Here is a 19,083-nt window from a genome sequence, read left to right on the forward strand (position 1 = left end):
TCACGCTCTCTTTCTCTTTCACGTTCTCTTTCACGCTCGCTCTCTTTCTCTTTCACGCTCGCTCTCTTTCTCTTTCACGCTCGCTCTCTTTCTCTTTCACGCTCGATCTCTCTTTCTCTTTCACGCTCGCTCTCTGTCTCGCTTTCACGCTCGCTCTCTCTCTCGCTTTCACGCGCTCGCGCTCTCTCTCTCACTCTCGCTTTCACGCTCGCTCTCTCTCTCGCTTTCGCGCTCGCTCTCTCTCTCGCTTTCACACGCTCGCTCTCTCTCTCACTGATATCAGTCGGTCTCTCGCTGTTGCCGCTCTCTGCACTGCTGCTTAGAATATTTAAGGTGAGAGCGGCGCTGCTCCTCTGTGACCGGCACGCGGCATGCGGTGGGAGCGGGGAGACTTTGGATTAGAGCGTAATGTTGTCTCGAGACGAGCCCCGGTGGGGTAATTTGTACCGGCTGCACGGCTGGGGCAGACAGACCGCGCATGTCTGTTTAGTACGGCTTCATTCCAGTCCTTGATTGATAAGGTTGGTCCCTCGGGGGCCGCGATTAGGAAACGTTCCGCTAATGAAGCTGTAAAAGTAATGGAGCTGCCGCCGGCCGCGGATTTAGCAGATCGTGCCCTTGTGCCGTGCACCGCAGGTGGAGTGTAACGCATGGGGGGGGCGTCTGTATATCGGGGGGATTCGGATGGAAGGCGGAACGCGGTATTCAGAGGGGTAATTAGCGACATGAGACAAAAATCAACGCGCCGGCTGCTTTAACTCCCGGAGGGATTCCCGGGCGGCTGCCGGAGGTTATTCATCACGGAGACTGGAGAAAGGAATGAACAATGCTGCGTCCCTGGCCCCGGCCTGCGGGGCCCTCCTACCCCGGATAAATCTTGCCCCCTATCTCCTTTGGGAAGCCAAGAATCCAGCAGAAGAGCCTCTGCGGTCCATTGGAAGAAGATCTTTTTGATCATTCATTTGGATCCCTGATCTCTGAATAGAAAGGCTGGGTCTTATTAACCAGGATCTGGTCACAGAGACTCTAAGCAGCCGATCTCTTTAAGTAGCCAATAAACGATGGAGAAGCAGCCAATGCTTTCTGTCTTTAATGTGAAATCCGGTTCTCTAAAGACGCTCCTAACCCGGCGGTTTGACTGGCAGAAGGATCGGCCCCGGGGGGCCCCCGCTCTGTACGGACGGCTATTAGAGCGGCCAACGAGTCCTTCGCTCCGGTAATTAGCCGTCTGCAGGTTCACTGGGTTCGGGAGTTAATTTGTAATATCGTGTTTTGTTACGTGAGATGACGGCAGCCGCAGCGATCACAGAGGCGTGAAGCAAAACCACGTGCGTTACCGGGGCCTCCCCAAGCGCTAATAAGAATGGCGGATTAACATGGGGCGGAAAAACCCGGTCATCGGGCTCTCTGCATTCGCAACGCCGAACGCTTCTCTGCATTCAAAACGGTGCCGGCATTCCTTATCTACTGGCATTAGAAAATGAGACTTCCTCGTTTAACTCCTCTCCCAGCTGCCTCTACTGAAACAGGAAGTGTACCCCAGTATGCTTCTTGCACATGCTCAGTAGAACGCAGAGGGAGTTGCAGCAGCCAATTAAACGCATGCTGTCTCAGCACTGATGCTTTGTTAGCGTACATATGATTGGCTGATGCTTCATGTTCCAGCGCGGCATCCCAGGGCCACCTATCCGGGCTTTCAGCGCGGCATCCCAGGGCCACCTATCCGGGCTTTCAGCGCGGCATCCTGGGGCCACCGCTTCATCCAGAGGGGCCACTTTGTGGAGAACAATAAAAGTACGGAAGGAGAACAAAATAAAGACTATTAACCATTTCAGCAGAGAAGACGCGGGGTTAAACGCGGGCATAGGATTCCTATCATATTACCGGATTACTTCATGCGTGTGGCCACACTGTGCGTGAAGACCCCCGTCATACGTGTAGCGCGGCCCCCAGCCGTCTGCCGGGTCACGGGATGTTCCTGGAAGCCGTGATTCAGATTGACGCAATAAGTCTGGATCAGACCGGTGTCTTTTCTCTAGCCCCAGCACCATGTATAGATCAATAGATAATAATCCGGACCCCCGCTCTGCCTAATCCCCCCGGTGAGCGCAGTCTATTAGTCTAAGGCTCTTCGAGGCGTCCCGGGGGAAGCGGCGTCGTAGTCGATGGCGCTTTATAAAACAATAAATCATCGTAATAGTCGAGGATCAGTCCCTTCATCTGATCCCAGCATTCAAAGGACAGCCGGCTGCCGGGAATATGCCAGTATATGCCGATGGTAGTAGAGAAGTGACTGGACGCCCCGTAGGGGTGGGCTCGCGGAGCTGCTGTGTGTGAATGGATTTTTTCAGCTGTTTCAGGCAGTCTGTCGGCAGCGACACGGAATGCAGATCACGCAAACCTTTATGCAAATTTCCAGCAGCTCTCCCTGAGACAGATGAGCGGGAAGGTGACGTGGGGGGGGGGGGTTGAATAACCACGTTATCACACGTCTCCCCTTTATTATCCGGGAACGGTCGAGCGTGCGCGCCGCGTGACACACAACATGCACCGATTTAAGGGAGCGTCTGCGGCATGCGCTGGTGAGGCTTCCCTCACCAGCGCGTCCCCTCGCAGCTCCTTTGGCTCAGTTAGATGGGTTTGCCGGGGATGTGCGGTTCATTCCAGCCGCACAGGGGTTAATTCGTGAACCAGTCCTGTGATTGGATAGGACTTTCGCTTCCCGTTATTGGCTGATGAGTTGGTCGCGTTGGGTTTACGTTTCAGTAAGTTTGATAAATTCCCATCCGCAGAGCAGAGGCGGAGTGAGGGCGTTTCATGCGACTTTCCCTCCGTTTCCCATGATGCCCCAGTGCAGACTGTATCAGAATCCCCCTGTCAGCCCGAGCAGGAAGTTGGAAGCCGCTTCCTGTTCTCTCCCTCCGTTAGCCTCAGCAGGAAGTTGGAAGCCGCTTCCTGTTCTCTCCCCGCGTTGTTTTAGCGGACGGCGCATGAGGCTCTAGCGCTAGAGATTGTTTCCAGCCGCGCAGGTCCCTCCGTAACGCTATTATCACAGATACCTCAGGGCGACGGGTGATTTATACCCTGTGACGGGGCAGCAAGATGGCGGCCCCCGCATACAGTGCAGCAGGGGGGGTAACGGGGGATTTTATATTACCGCGAAAGGGAAAAGGAAGAACAATTTATCGTGTTAACGCTATGTACGTCTGGGGTATGATGTTGGGCCGGTGGGTCCTGGCGTCTGACCCGCTGCCGTTTCCTGTCGAAGATGTCGGGCGTCTGCCTCGGCAGCGACATTTCTGAAGGGAAATTTCCCCCCTTTTTTTTTTATTTTATTTTTTTATGAACGATGACTTCGGGCCAATTGCGTCTTTTTTTGAGGTTACATTATTAGGCATTCATGGGGGGGGGGATTAGAGATATTTTGAAACGCAGGAACGTTTCTACCGGGGTATTACAGACCGAGGCCGCTGAAGATGCCCCAATTCATATAATAAACCCCCCGTTTAGTTTGTCCGTTGACCAGAAATTGTTCGTTCGACGTTCCGGTGAGTGGTTTTGACTGTTAGAGTATAAAGAATCCCGGTACCCGGCCCTCACGTTACTGTCTGGGTTCTCGGGGGTCCCGTTCACGCACCCGCCACGTCGTTTAATGGCCGTTCCGCGCTGAACGCCGTGCTTTATTCATGCGATCTTCTCTTCTCGCAGGACCTCCTCTCTGAGGTGGAATTCCGGCACCAAGGAGAGAATGCTGATAAAGGTGACGGACCGAGAGCCCAGCTTCCTGATGCATCAGGGGAACGGATACTCCATGGACAACGCGCAAGGGACCCGCTCGCGCAGGCCCTCTGGCGGACAGCCCTCCCCGGCCATGCAGACCTTCTCCGTGGATACAGACAACTCGGTCTTCTTCACCGAGAGGAAGCCGTCGCCGTATATGAAAAGGTCGGAGCACATGGGCACGTGTTCCCCTCTGCTGGGCCGCGGGGAGTCGTTCTGCACCCTGCAATCCCAGCACAGGAAACATTCGAACGAATCGCAGCCGTCCTCCCCGCGCTACGCCTACGAGCCCCCGCTCTACGAAGAGCCCCCCACGGAGTACCAGGCTCCCATCTACGACGAGCCCCCCATGGAAATGCAATACGACGGCGGCGGCAATTACCGGGCCATGTCGCCGCAGAAGTCGCCTGTCCGCAAGCCGCACGCCTACTTGCCGTCTCCGAAACAGGCCTCCAACTCGCCGTATCAGCAGCTCGTGCTCACCAAGCAGAAATGCTCCGACAGGTTCATGAGTCTGGACTACAGCCCCGCGGGCAGGGAGTACGTGCGCCAGCTCGTGTACGTCGAGCAGTCCGGCTCCAGCCCCAAGATGAAGACCGGTCTGAGGCATAAATACACGCCAAATACCATCGGCGGCTCGTACTCCCTGCAGCATAACCCGTGTTACGCCAGGGACCAGCGGCTCGAGGTCAAGTCGGGGGATTACAGCAGCATGGAGGGCTCCGATGTACGACTCGGTCAGCAGAAGCAGCCGTTCCACGGAGAAGACTCCATGTCTTGGTCCAGCCAGCAGGACACCATGTCTTCTACAGGGTATTCTCCCAACACGCGCAAGAGGAAAAGCCGGAAGCCGTCTCTGTCCCTGGAGCCCAGCGCGACCCCGGCGGAAAGCGCCGGAGAGAGGGAGCCGGCCAGCGAACAGAACATGGTGGAGGAAAGACCGTCGTCCATGCCCAACAGGCCTCTGATGAGCCGGACGGAGAGCAGGTCGTCGGAAGCCGACATGCACCGGGGATCTCCCGAGGCGTTTATGGCTCAGGCCAGGCTGGCTTGGGAAGCTCAGCAGGCCCATTTCCACATGAAGCAGAGAAGCAGCTGGGACTCCCAGAAGGACGGCTCCGGGTACGAGAGCGATGGCGCCGTGCCCTTACCCATGCCGGGCCCGGTGGTGCGAGCGTTCAGCGAGGACGAGGCCCTGGCGCAGTACGACAGCAGACACTGGAAGCGAAGCACCTTCGAGAAACTCGGCTTCCCTCAGATCCTTCTAGAAAAAAGCGTTTCTGTTCAGACCAACCTGGCGTCCCCGGAGCCGTACCTCCATCCATCGCAGGTAATTTATCTATACATTATACAGGGGCCGGTCACTGATTTATCTATACATTATACAGGGGGCCGGTCACTGATTTATCTATACATTATACAGGGGCCGGTCACTGATTTATCTATACGTTATACAGGGGCCAGTCACTGATTTATCTATACGTTATACAGGGGCCAGTCACTGATTTATCTATACATTATACAGGGGCCGGTCACTGATTTATCTATACATTATACAGGGGGCCGGTCACTGATTTATCTATACATTATACAGGGGCCGGTCACTGATTTATCTATACATTATACAGGGGACCGGCTCGCTGATTTATCTATACATCATACAGGGGGCCGGTCACTGATTTATCTATACATTATGCAGGGGGCCAGCTCATTTATCTATACATTATACAGGGGCTGGCTCGCTTATTTATCTATACATTATACAGGAGGCTGGCTCGCTGATTTATTTATACATTATACAGGGGGCCATAAGTGTGTGTGTAGGGGCCAATCTCTGGGTCACAAGTTTTTCGGGTTAATTTGTCTTCTCTATGTGTCAGGCTTACAAAATTCTCCGGTCCCATAACATCGGGGAGTAGATTTGGGTGAATTTGCCCCCCGGTGTTATCGGTACATGTCAGCGGGTAACTCCTCGTAGCCACCGGCGTGAGGAATGCAGTCACATGACGCGCGCTGACATCTCAGTAACAAGTTCAAGTGATAATTTCCCGCCATGTTTCTTTAATTATTCCCAGCAGGGGGGGCTTCAAACCGTGAAGCCAGACACTTGCCCCTGGGGGGGGTAATAAATATATTCGGCACATTCTACGTCTTATCACATTTACAAATAGCTTAGATTTTTTTTTTTAAAGAAAAAGCAATTACGGCTACGAGTGGCGTGCGTTTTGAAGAAATTCTTACAATTATCTGATACGCCGAGCGGCCGCTCCGTGTTAAAATTAGAACGCGCCGGCTGATAACTGTCTCTCTGTGTCTCTGTCTCTTCAGTCGGAGGACCTCGGTGCATGCGCTCAGTTTGAGAACAGCCGCCACAACAGGAACATGATGCCGAGCTCCAGCTGCGTCTTCCCCACCTTCACCCTGAGGAAGCCGTCTTCTGAGACCGACATAGAGAACTGGGCGTCCAAGCACTTCAACAAGCACACCCAGGGGCTCTTCCGGCGCAAGGTGTCCATCGCCAACATGCTGGCGTGGAGCAGCGAGTCCATCAAGAAGCCCATGATCATGACCAGCGACCGCAACGTGAAGAAAGAGGCCTGCGAGATCTTCAAACTCATCCAGATGTACATGGGGGACAGGAGAGCCAAGACCGACCAGCTCAACGTCGCTCTGGAGATCGCCACCAAGGGCTGGAGCATGCAGGGCCTGAGGGACGAGCTTTACATCCAGCTGTGCCGGCAGACCACCGAGAACTTCCGCTACGAGAGCCTGGCGCGCGGCTGGGAGCTGATGACTATTTGCTTGGCCTTTTTCCCCCCCACCCCTAAATTTCATTCTTACTTGGAGGGATATATCTACAGGCACATGGACCCGGTGAACGACACAAAAGGTAAGCCTTTCCTCCGCGTCCGTGCCTGGCTTCCCCCGCGCTGGGGGTCCGACACCCGCCGGACACGTCTGCTCGTTTGATGAATAGGATGAGGAGGTAACGGGGTTTATCCGCTAAAGGGCGAGTTTGCCGGAGAACCTGTGGCTTTAATTCCCTCACTTCATTATACATTGTGAAGGCCCAACCCCGGTGAGCTTCAGCTTCCGGTAGTGCTGGCCAGCCCTGTGTAATGTATAGTCAAATCTGAATCGCCTAACACATTAAAAAAATAATGCTGTCTTTGTCTTGGAAGCAGTAACTGTGGTTAACCCTTGCATGGCTACAAGACTCCTCCACTCTCTGTAATTTGCAGGTACCGGTGGGCTCGTGGGGGCATTTGGGATTTGGCCCTCATTGTACAGCTGGTTGCCGGGGGCGAGTGACTTTGCCATGGCATGTTAGCGGGCTTCACGTCGGCGTTAGACCATTAATTGTGCGAATGCGTTATACCCACTGACTATATCTGTGTCCTGCTGCATTTAGCGTGTGCTGTGATGAACATCATGCGCTACGACCTAGCTCTGCACGACGCGCGGGGGTCCGGAGCGATTTAGATTAACCCATCGGCGTCCTGCTCGTATCGGTAATTGGGTCCGTGTTATTGTTGTGGCTCACAAACACTATTGAAAGTCTCCAGCAGTCCGCTGTGGTGGTTAATGACGGATGACATGCATCCCGATGCTATGGATTATGGTTTCCCTCCCCGGTATTACACGTGTATTGACTCTATCCATAGTGCAGGGAGCTGGGGCAGCTCAGGGGTTGTGTTATCCTCTAAAACGTCAGCACCAAGTCGCTGCCGGCTGCCGGAGATAAGGAAGCTGCAGGCCAGAAGCTGCAGGCACAAATTCCTTAAAATAGTACAAAAACCTGGCCAGAAATGTCTCGTGGTCGTCGTTTGCGACGCATGCGCGGCTCCGGGAGGTAAGTCAAGTTGTCGCGATGTTATTAATTCAGAATTCTTATACCCCGGCAGCACTTTATATGCCGCACTCTGCAACGTGTTTTGTGACTACAAATTCAAAATTGAAATAGTTCTATTTATTCTAGGGATGCGCCAAAATGAAAGTTCTTGACCAAAACCGAAAATTCAGGGTTCACTTAGCCGAAACTGAAAGTGACCCCCCCCACCTTTAAAAATAATTTAAAAATTCCACACTTTTAATAAAAGTAAGTTACACACCAAACCAAAAATGAAATAACAATGTTGGTGTGTTACTTACTTTTATTAAAAGTGTGGTTAACGCTCATTCTCCTCGACTTCAGCTCGGAGACGGCGAGCAGCTCAGCAACGACAAGACCCAGAAAAACAGATAACCATGTCTAAAGGACCAGCAGTCGGTATTGATCTTGGCACCACTTATTCCTGTGTGGGAGTCTTCCAGCATGGGAAAGTGGAAATCATTGCCAACGACCAGGGCAACAGAACAACCCCCAGTTATGTGGCCTTCACAGACACCGAAAGGCTCATCGGTGATGCAGCCAAGAACCAGGTTGCAATGAACCCCACAAACACCGTTTTTGATGCCAAGCGTCTGATTGGTCGCAGGTTCGAGGATGCCGTTGTGCAGTCTGACATGAAGCACTGGCCATTCAATGTTGTGAGTGATGGGGGCAGGCCAAAGGTCGAGGTCGAATACAAAGGAGAAACAAAGTCCTTCTACCCTGAGGAGGTGTCTTCTATGGTTCTAGTCAAAATGAAGGAAATTGCTGAGGCTTACCTTGGCAAGACCGTGTCAAATGCCGTTATCACTGTCCCAGCTTACTTCAATGACTCCCAGCGCCAGGCAACAAAGGATGCCGGTACCATCTCTGGTCTGAACGTCTTGCGTATCATCAATGAGCCAACTGCTGCCGCCATTGCTTATGGTTTGGATAAGAAGGTTGGCGCAGAGAGAAATGTGCTCATTTTTGATCTTGGTGGTGGTACTTTTGATGTTTCCATCCTGACCATTGAGGATGGTATCTTTGAAGTAAAGTCAACAGCTGGTGACACTCACTTGGGTGGTGAAGACTTTGATAACCGCATGGTGAACCACTTTGTCGCTGAATTCAAGAGGAAGCACAAGAAGGACATCATTGACAACAAGAGAGCTGTTCGCCGTCTCCGCACAGCCTGTGAACGTGCAAAGCGTACCCTGTCATCAAGCACCCAGGCCAGCATCGAAATCGATTCTCTGTATGAAGGTATCGACTTCTACACGTCCATCACAAGAGCCCGTTTTGAGGAACTCAACGCCGATCTCTTCAGAGGCACCCTTGACCCCGTAGAAAAGTCCCTCCGTGATGCCAAGCTGGACAAGTCCCAGATCCATGACATCGTGCTGGTTGGTGGCTCCACCCGTATCCCCAAAATCCAGAAGCTTCTTCAGGACTTCTTCAATGGAAAGGAGCTGAACAAGAGCATCAACCCTGATGAGGCTGTCGCTTACGGTGCAGCTGTGCAGGCAGCCATCCTGTCTGGTGACAAGTCTGAGAATGTCCAGGACCTCCTGCTGCTTGATGTCACTCCTCTGTCTCTGGGTATTGAGACCGCCGGTGGTGTCATGACTGTCCTGATCAAGCGTAACACAACCATCCCCACAAAGCAGACCCAGACCTTCACCACCTACTCCGATAACCAGCCCGGTGTGCTGATCCAGGTGTACGAGGGTGAAAGAGCCATGACAAAGGATAACAACCTGTTGGGTAAATTCGAGCTGACTGGCATCCCTCCAGCTCCCCGCGGTGTTCCTCAGATCGAGGTGACATTTGACATCGACGCCAACGGTATCTTGAACGTGTCTGCCGTGGACAAGAGCACCGGCAAAGAGAACAAGATCACCATCACCAACGACAAAGGTCGTCTGAGCAAGGAAGACATCGAGCGCATGGTCCAGGAAGCCGAGAAGTACAAGGCTGAGGATGAGAAGCAGAGGGACAAAGTCTCATCCAAGAACTCCTTGGAGTCCTACGCATTCAACATGAAGGCCACCGTGGAAGATGAGAAACTCCAAGGCAAGATCAGCGATGAGGACAAACAGAAGATCCTGGACAAATGCAACGAGGTCATCTCCTGGCTGGACAAAAACCAGACTGCAGAGAAGGAAGAGTTTGAACACCAGCAGAAGGAGCTGGAGAAGGTCTGCAACCCCATCATTACCAAGCTGTACCAGAGTGCGGGTGGCATGCCAGGGGGTATGCCCAGCGGCTTCCCCGGTGCTGGCGGAGCCCCCTCCGGAGGAGGAGCGTCATCCGGCCCCACCATTGAAGAGGTCGATTAATCTGGAACTGGAAAGGCATTCATTCCTCCAGGGGTTACTTTTTTTTTTTTCGTTCTGGGGCACAATTTGTATCGAATGGTTGTTCAAAGTTTATTTCCCACACGAGCTGCTGTAAGTTTATTTGGGGCATTAATACTTGAAGTCACTCCACGTTGCAGGAGATAAGAACGCCATTGCACTTTATCTGTACTGTAACAAACTGGGTCCAGGCGAATAAAAAAACTATTTGGCAACAAAAAAAAAAAAAAAAAAGTGTGGTTAACACACCACAATTGGACAAAAAATTCAACAATATGACTTGGCATGATAGAAGTGTGGTTGCTAACAGCAACCGTGCCACCCTGTACCATGTAACCCCACCTACACATCCATGCTATCACACACACACACACTCATTCATTCACAGATTAATTCGCTTAATCACGCATACTCATTCAAACACCCTCCCCACCCCCTTGCCTGCACTGCAGCTCTCTTGATGCCGCTCACACAGACTTCAGCAGGGGCCGCGACCTCCCTCTGCGTTCTTACACTGCGCTTCTCTTGTACAGCAGGAATGGAGCGGAGTCATGTGATGTCACGTACATTCATGTGACTCTGCTGGGTTCCACTTCCTCTGTGCAGTACAAAAGACCCTCCTATAGGTAAGCAGCAGGGCCCTTGTGATCCCGGGTTGCCCTGGCTGCCAATCTCACGCGGGCCTCACCTTGAGGTCCTGCAGGCCACATGTTGGACGCCCCTGGTGTATACTGTAGTGTCAGAGTCAGTGTGTATGTGTGTAAATATATAGTGTGTGTGTACTGTAGTGTCTGTGTATGTGTGTAAATGTATAGTGTGTGTGTATGTGTACTGTAGTGTCAGTGTGTTTGTGTGTAAATGTATAGTGCTGGTGTCTGTGTGTGTGTTTCATGATGGCAACCCTGCAAAACCATGGACGCCAGGAAGTGCTTTGTAGTTGCCATGGCGACCTAGCGCCCGGGGTTTGTGGAACCCTGATTTAAGAGGTTAAATAATTAGATGCACATGTACATTTTGCCGTCCAGCTTTAAAAAGGGTGAATAATCGCACATTCGCTCCTCTTCATGCACCGCCTGCGCTCCCTCTCCCGATGCTGTCTCTCCAGTCTCCGGTCTTATTATACGATCCTGCGCTCAGTGGCAGCCGGCGTCCGCGGGGCCCTCATGCCCTCCCCTGTGACTCCGTTCCAAGATCCGATCCGTGCCGCCCCGCTCTGTCACAGCGCTCTATGTTCATTTTTTCTCCGCTTTATTAATAAATATCTTTTATTTCTTTCCTTACTTTAAGTTAGTCTTGTTTAGCTTTTTTACACATTTATTTTTAGTGATATATTTAGTATCTTTGTTTGATTCATTTAATTGTAATATATTTTTTTTTTTCTCTGAAAAAATCATCTGAAAAACGACCTAGTGTTATAATCGAGGCTGTCTTTTATTCAGACCTCAGATACGCAGCACAGCTGACTAAGCTTACAGCCTTGTCACTCATCTTCACTAATGCTGTCTCGCACTCTCTCGTGCTCTCATTCTCGCTCTCTGTCGATTTCTTTTTTCCTTCTCCACCGTCTGCTTTCGTTTCCCGTCTCCTTTCCTGCTGCTCTGCTTCTCTTGCCTTTTCTCGTACTTTGGTCGCTTTCCCTTTCCTTTGCCCCCCTTTCCTTCACAAAATGTTTTGGCTTCTTGGAGTACTTCTGCCCTTTTAGAGAAGTACCTGGGTTACGGAGCGGATCCTGGGGAGAAGTGGACTGCGGAAGACCAAAAAACAAGAAGCGGCGTGTGAGCGTGAGCGCGTGTGTTTTGATTCCCCCCCCCAAATAGGGTCGCCTTATATTCAGGCCTTTTCTTTGACATTATCTAAAGTTTGGATTGTCTTAAAATCGAGCAAATACAGTATTTTTATTTTTTAATATTTTTTTATATTTTTTATTGGATTTATTGTTCGATTTGATTCTGTTTGATTTGGCCCAATCCTGGCGATTGGCAGAGCGTTTGGTGTTGGTGCCGGTAGAAAATCCGGCAGGTTGGGGGGGGTTGAACGGCTTTAATCCCGCGTCACTGTTTGAGCCCGTGCACGAATCACACCAGGGCATCACGGGAAGGCAATAGAGGCGCCGGCCGCGTTATTCATAGCTGGATCCCGTCAATTCAATTTCCCTCTGAATGATCACAGGCGGCACACGTATCCCGGGTCTTTACGATGCGAAGGAATGAGCGCTTTCGCATGCGTTGGGAATTAATGGAGAGGGAGAGGCTTTATCTCAGGGCATCGTTTCTTTTCTTATAAAAGTGAACCGGCCCGAAAATGACCTCCTAATAAATATAACCTGCTATTTCACAAAATAATTTACGTGAACGCAAGATAAGTGTAAATGGATCAAAAACAGACGTTTACCAGATTTTTCCCCTTCCGTTTTTATTGGCTGCCCCATTCACCCCACCTGGGGAGCAATCGCTGGCCCTGGCGGTCCATCAAGGGGACAATTCCCCTGCCCCGCCAGCCCGTCCAGGGTGCAGTCCCCTTCCACATCCACCCCTCCTGGAGACAGTCCCCTGCCCCGCCAGCCCCTGCCAGGAACGATATATATGCTTATTTTTGTTTACTGCCCCCGTTGCCCGCTCGGCTGTTCTGTCTGCCATTTTGTTTGCCGTGCTCCGTTTTGCGTTGTGTTCACCATTTCGTTTATTCCCCAGTGACCCGGCATATAAACGAGCTGCTGGCGATCGACAGCGTGAAGAAATCCAAACTGAGAAAGAGACTAAAGCCCTATTCGGAGGAGCGAGATGGTACAGTCCGAACGCCTCTGCCGGGGCTGCCGCCGAGCTCTGTACTAAAATCAGCTTCTGCCTGCGCGCCTCACCCCTCTAGCTTTGGCTCAATGCTCTCTGCAACTTTAAACTAGCGCTTTCTGCCCCCTCCCCCCCCGACTTATTGCCCCCTCTGCCCCCCCCAGATCAGTGCGCCTCTGCCCCCCAATCCTGCACCCTCAACACTGCCTAATAAGGTTTCCATTTTCGTGGTTATGCCCCTAACCCCCCCGTGACTCCGGGGGTAATTAACCAGCCACTTTCTTCGCTTCCTAACCCAATCTTTGCGTTCTTAACAGGGTCCGCTTCCTGTGGCCCCCGGGGGGGGGGCGCTTTGCCTTTGGCTCTTGAGAGCCGTCTCTGATGCCGGAGTAAGTGATTGTGGAGCCGTGCGGGGGATGGGAGACGCCGGCGCGAAGCCTTTTATTCTCTGCAGCATTAAAAGCTTTTAGCTAGAAAGGGATTTCTATCACTCCGTCCCTTTTGATGTATGGAGGAAGACGTAGGTTGCGCATGGAGACTGCGCTCCGGGGCAGGTCGGGGAGATAGACTGGAATCGTCCATCTGCTTCCAGCTTATATTCATTTACCAAGCGCTTTAAAGGGGGTCCCAAAAACCTGCTTTTATTTCCTTCTGTAAAACCCCCTTTATCTGGAGACCTGGAGCCGCCGTTGCTGTCAGTCATGTGATATTTTGGGTGATTTTCCCGGCTCAAACACCACAGTGAGCTGATGCTTTATGGCGATGCTAATGAAGTCCGTCCTCCATAGACTTTCATTGGTCAGAGAGTCCAGCTGGGTAATGATGACTGAGTCATTCTATTGTTTCCCACAGGCAGTATGATAAGGAGTCCGGGCGTTTAGTAGATCGGGGGTCAGGTAACAGAGTGAGAATCATACAAACGGCTGAAAACCTTATATTATGGGACAAAAAACTAGGGTAAAAAAATATATTTTTGAAAAGAAATAATTCTCCATAGAAACGCAGAATCTGGCAGCAGATAATTCCAGGAGTCGCTACGCAAGAGATCGCTGGCCCCTGTGTGGCCCTCACAATGATTCGCGCTTCTCAGTGAGTTGGGCGTCTGTGGATCTATTTATCTATACATCATACAGGCGCCGGTCACTGATTTATCTATACATTATACAGGGGCCGGGGCACTGATTTATCTATACATTATACAGGGGCCAGTCACTGATTTATCTATACATTATACAGGGGCCGGTCGCTGATTTATCTATACATTATACAGGCGCCGGTCACTGATTTATCTATACATTATACAGGGGCCAGTCACTGATTTATCTATACATTATACAGGGGCCGGTCGCTGATTTATCTATACATTATACAGGGGGCCGGTCACTGATTTATCTATACATTATACAGTGGACCGGTCACTGATTTATCTATACATTATACAGGGGCCGGTCGCTGATTTATCTATACATTATACAGGGGGCCGGTCGCTGATTTATCTATACATTATACAGGGGGCCGGTCACTGATTTATCTATACATTATACAGTGGACCGGTCACTGATTTATCTATACATTATACAGGGGGCCGGTCACTGATTTATCTATACATTACACAGGGGCCTGTCACTGATTTATCTACGCATTATACGGGGCCGGCTCACTGATTTATCTATACATTATACAGGGGGCCGGCTCGCTGATTTATCTATACATTATACAGGGGGCCGGTCACTGATTTATCTATACATTATACGGGGGCCGGTCACTGATTTATCTACGCATTATACAGGGGGGCCGGTCACGGCTTTATCTATACAGTATACAGGGGGCCGCTCACTGATTTTTCTATACATTATACAGGGGGCCGGTTACTGATTTATCAATACATTATACAGGGGCCGGTCCGCTGATTTATCTATACATTATACAGGGGCCGGCTCACTGATTTATCTATACATTATACAGGGGGTCAGTCACTGATTTATCTATACATTATACAGGGGCCGGTCACTGATTTATCTATACATTATACAGGGGGCCGGCTCGCTGATTTATCTATACCTTATACAGGGGCCGGTCACTGATTTATCTATACATTATACAGGGGGCCGGCTCGCTGATTTATCTATACCTTATACAGGGGCCGGTCACTGATTTATCTATACATTATACAGGGGGCCGGTCACTGATTTATCTATACATTATACAGGGGGCCGGTCACTGATTTATCTATACATTATACAGGGGCCGGCTCGCTGATTTATCTATACATTATACAGGGGCCGGTCACTGATTTATCTATACATTATACGGGGGCCGGTCACTGATTTATCTATACATTATACAGGGGGCCAGTCACTGATTTATCTATACATTATACGGGGGCCGGCTCGCTGCTAGTCGGGGATGAGTTATCACTGATTGAAAATCAGGAAGTCTGCAGTTTGTTTCTGGTGAAAGATTCCCCTGTATCAAGCTGTGACCAAGGCGTGCGGACTGGCCCGGCCCAACCGGCCCTAACTCATTTACAGTCCTGTCCCGGGTGGCGTGTAACTATCACGTGCGTGGTGTCCCGGGTGGCGTGTAACTATCACGTGCGTGGTGTCCCGGGTGGCGTGTAACTATCACGTGCGTGGTGTCCCAGGTGGCGTGTAACGGGCATGTGTCGTTGTATGAGGGTCTTCTGATCGCTGGGTCCTGACAGTGGGAGATTCTCCAAACGCGGGGAATGATTACACGCAACAGAAATGGATTGCTTGGTACGAGCAGCAGCCTTCACGGCAGCGCAGGACGGGGTCGGGGGTCACTCGGCGTCCCCCGGCTCTGACGATCCAAACTGTTCCAATCGCTGTTTACAGGATGTAGAATTGTGATGTCATATTGTGTCACCAGGCTGAACGCTCCATACGGAAAGAACAATGAGATTCTCGCTCCGGCGCCTGTGCGCCCAAACTGTGCCAACTACCTCCAGGCACCGGTGGCACTGTCGAGGGCCGCCCCCTGCCATTAAGGGGCCGCCCCCTGCCATTAAGGGGCCGCCCCCTGCCATTAAGGGGCCGCCCCCTGCCATTAAGGGGCCGCCCCCTGCCATGAGGGCCGCCCCCTGCCATGAGGGCCGCCCCCTGCCATGAGGGCCGCACTGCCTCCCTCCATTGGTGACCCGCTAGCGGCTGACATTGGGAGCCGGTACAGAGTATGGAGCCCCCCGAGGTTTCCCCAGCACCGTCTCCATCCTGCGCGGCGCGGTGTTTGGTCCGTGTAGCGGCGCGTGCCGTCCGGATACATATCTTTGCGTTTGAATTGTTTGGCTTTATGAGAACGCGAGCTGACGTCTCCGTCGTGGCCCCCGTTTAATCTCTCGCTCCCACCGGCATAGAAGCCCAGGGGATGTCTGATCTTCCTGGCGTCTCGCTGTCTGGCTGCTTCGGCCGTCGGAGGGGTAACTGATCATCAGATTGCCCCCCGTCATCCGGCACCCTGCGGCGCTCTCGCTGCCGTGCATTAGCAGCCATCGTCTCTTCCCGGCTTCTATTCCCCGAGACGCGAGGAGCTGGGGGTCCTGCGCGGAAAAAATCCAATTACCGGTGGAACCATCCGGAAGCATTAAACCGCGCCTGATGTCTCAGTGAAGCAGACAGGGCGGCTCCGGGGGGCTTTCTCTTAAGTAATTAATTCTGCCCCCGAGGAGCTGCCACTTACTGAACCGTCAGGAGGGGATATGAGGTCACTCACCCGCTGCAGCGTTTGTGTAATGAATATTCTCACCGCCCCCGAGCCCGGCGTTGGGTTTCATGATCTTGTTTGCAGTCTGTGCATCCTGCGCGGCCGGGGCTAGCGGCTTGTATCTGTAGAGATCGCTCAGACTGCTGGGATAGCGATAGCGGCAGAGAGATCTCCGCTGATGGATGATTCTTCCAGGCTCTGTGCTCGAGCCAGAGAGGTGGCTGGAGATGGCTGCCCGCCTGCCTGCCCGCTCGCTCCTCCATGTGTACGTTGCTCGCTCCTCCACTTGCACACAGCCCGCTCACTCCATCATGTGTGCGGTGCTCGCTCGTCCTCGGGCACACGGCTCTCTCAAACATTAATACCTAAGCGATACTTGGCCCTTCCTGATGGACGTTCAGTAAACGTGGCCTTTAGACTCCATTCTGTTGCCTGCTGTTCCCGAGCGAGTGTCAGCCGGCGACCGATTAATTAAAATGCGATTAATTGGAGCGGTTTGGGGAGTTAGCAGATGAGCGAGGAGGCGGCCGCGCATCACCGAACCTCAACTCATTCAATGTGATTTTGAAATAAAGAAAAAGAAAACAAAGAAATACGGAACAATCAGTGAATAAAAAGAGAGTACTGTATACAGTAATATAACCCCCCCGCACGCTGTATACAGTAATATAACCCCCCCGCACGCTGTATACAGTAATATAACCCCCCCGCACGCTGTATACAGTAATATAACCCCCAGCGCTGTATACAGTAATATAACCCCCAGCGCTGTATACAGTAATATAACCCCCAGCGCTGTATACAGTAATATAACCCCAGCGCTGTATACAGTAATATACCCCCCAGCACTGTATACAGTAATATAACCCCCAGCGCTGTATACAGTAATATAACCCCCCAGCGCTGTATACAGTAATATAACCCCCCAGCGCTGTATACAGTAATATAACCCCAGCGCTGTATACAGTAATATACCCCCCAGCGCTGTATACAGTAATATAACCCCCCCGCACGCTGTATACAGTAATATAACCCCCAGCGCTGTATACAGTAATATAACCCCCAGCGCTGTATACAGTAATATAACCCCCCAGCGCTGTATACAGTAATATAACCCCAGCGCTGTATACAGTAATATAACCCCCAGCGCTGTATACAGTAATATAACCCCCAGCACTGTATACAGTAATATACCCCACAGCGCTGTATACAGTAATATAACCCCCCGCACGCTGTATACAGTAATATAACCCCCCGCACGCTGTATACAGTAATATAACCCCCCCAGCGCTGTATACAGTAATATAACCCCCCCAGCGCTGTATACAGTAATATAACCCCCCCAGCGCTGTATACAGTAATATAACCCCCCGCACGCTGTATACAGTAATATAACCCCCCAGCGCTGTATACAGTAATATAACCCCCCAGCGCTGTATACAGTAATATAACCCCCCAGCGCTGTATACAGTAATATAACCCCCCAGCGCTGTATACAGTAATATAACCCCCCAGCGCTGTATACAGTAATATAACCCCCCGCACGCTGTATACAGTAATATAACCCCCCCGCACGCTGTATACAGTAATATAACCCCCAGCGCTGTATACAGTAATATAACCCCCCAGCGCTGTATACAGTAATATAACCCCCCAGCGCTGTATACAGTAATATAACCCCCCGCACGCTGTATACAGTAATATAACCCCCAGCGCTGTATACAGTAATATAACCCCCAGCGCTGTATACAGTAATATAACCCCCAGCGCTGTATACAGTAATATAACCCCCAGCGCTGTATACAGTAATATAACCCCCCAGCGCTGTATACAGTAATATAACCCCCCGCACGCTGTATACAGTAATATAACCCCCAGCGCTGTATACAGTAATATAACCCCCCCAGCGCTGTATTCAGTAATATAACCCCCCGCACGCTGTATACAGTAATATAACCCCCAGAGCTGTATACAGTAATATAACCCCCAGCGCTGTATACAGTAATATAACCCCCCAGCGCTGTATACAGTAATATAACCCCCAGCGCTGTATACAGTAATATAACCCCCCAGCGCTGTATACAGTAATATAACCCCCCAGCGCTGTATACAGTAATATAACCCCCAGCGCTGTATACGGTAATATAACCCCCCCGCACGCTGTATACAGTAATATAACCCCCCCGCATGCTGTATACGGTAATATAACCCCCACCACACGCTGTATACAGTTATATAACCCCCCCGCACGCTGTATACAGTAACACAGCTCACCCAGTGCTGTATACACAGTCAGTTGGCATTGACACCACACTGAGCTGATGCTTTATGGCAATGCTAATGAAGTGCCCTCCTCCATAGACTTTCATTAGTTAGCATGTCCAAGTCATTCTATTGTTTCCCACAGACCGTATGATAAGGAGTCGGGGTGTTTTTCTAGTAGATTGGGTTCAGATAACAGAGCGACAACTCCTTCCACCGGCCCCTCCCCAGCACGATCCTTGCCCCTTGTCTTTACTTCCTTGGAAAATTATCAGCCTCATAGTTACATAGTTATATAGGCTGATACGAGACCGGCGTCCAT

The 19,083-nt window shown here is 51.3% G+C and overlaps 2 protein-coding genes across 3 annotated transcripts in view; both read left to right on the forward strand.

Annotated features, from left to right (window-relative positions):
* Positions 1-19,083, forward strand: part of ARHGAP39 (Rho GTPase activating protein 39) — a 53,591-nt gene that overhangs the window by 15,327 nt on the left and 19,181 nt on the right. The window contains exons 3-5 of one of the 2 annotated variants that reach the window (XM_053467524.1): positions 3,709-5,110; positions 6,109-6,670; positions 12,681-12,773. In XM_053467524.1, the coding sequence (XP_053323499.1) occupies positions 3,709-5,110; positions 6,109-6,670; positions 12,681-12,773 (2,057 nt within the window). The remainder of the gene's footprint in view (positions 1-3,708; positions 5,111-6,108; positions 6,671-12,680; positions 12,774-19,083) is intronic. The other variant, XM_053467525.1, reaches the window with a different exon arrangement.
* On the forward strand, positions 7,962-10,152 carry LOC128497447 (heat shock cognate 71 kDa protein). Its single transcript, XM_053467534.1, has one exon. It carries the CDS (start codon positions 8,029-8,031, stop codon positions 9,970-9,972), a length of 1,944 nt encoding a protein of 647 aa, XP_053323509.1. The 5' UTR covers positions 7,962-8,028; the 3' UTR covers positions 9,973-10,152.

The sequence above is a fragment of the Spea bombifrons genome, chromosome 5, assembly GCF_027358695.1.
Source record: "Spea bombifrons isolate aSpeBom1 chromosome 5, aSpeBom1.2.pri, whole genome shotgun sequence".
NCBI lineage: Eukaryota > Metazoa > Chordata > Amphibia > Anura > Pelobatidae > Spea > Spea bombifrons.

What these genes read in the sequence shown, in the direction of transcription:
- LOC128497447 (XM_053467534.1), top strand. Translation starts at nt 8,029, where the DNA reads ATGTCTAAAGGACCAGCAGTCGGTATTGATCTTGGCACCACTTATTCC.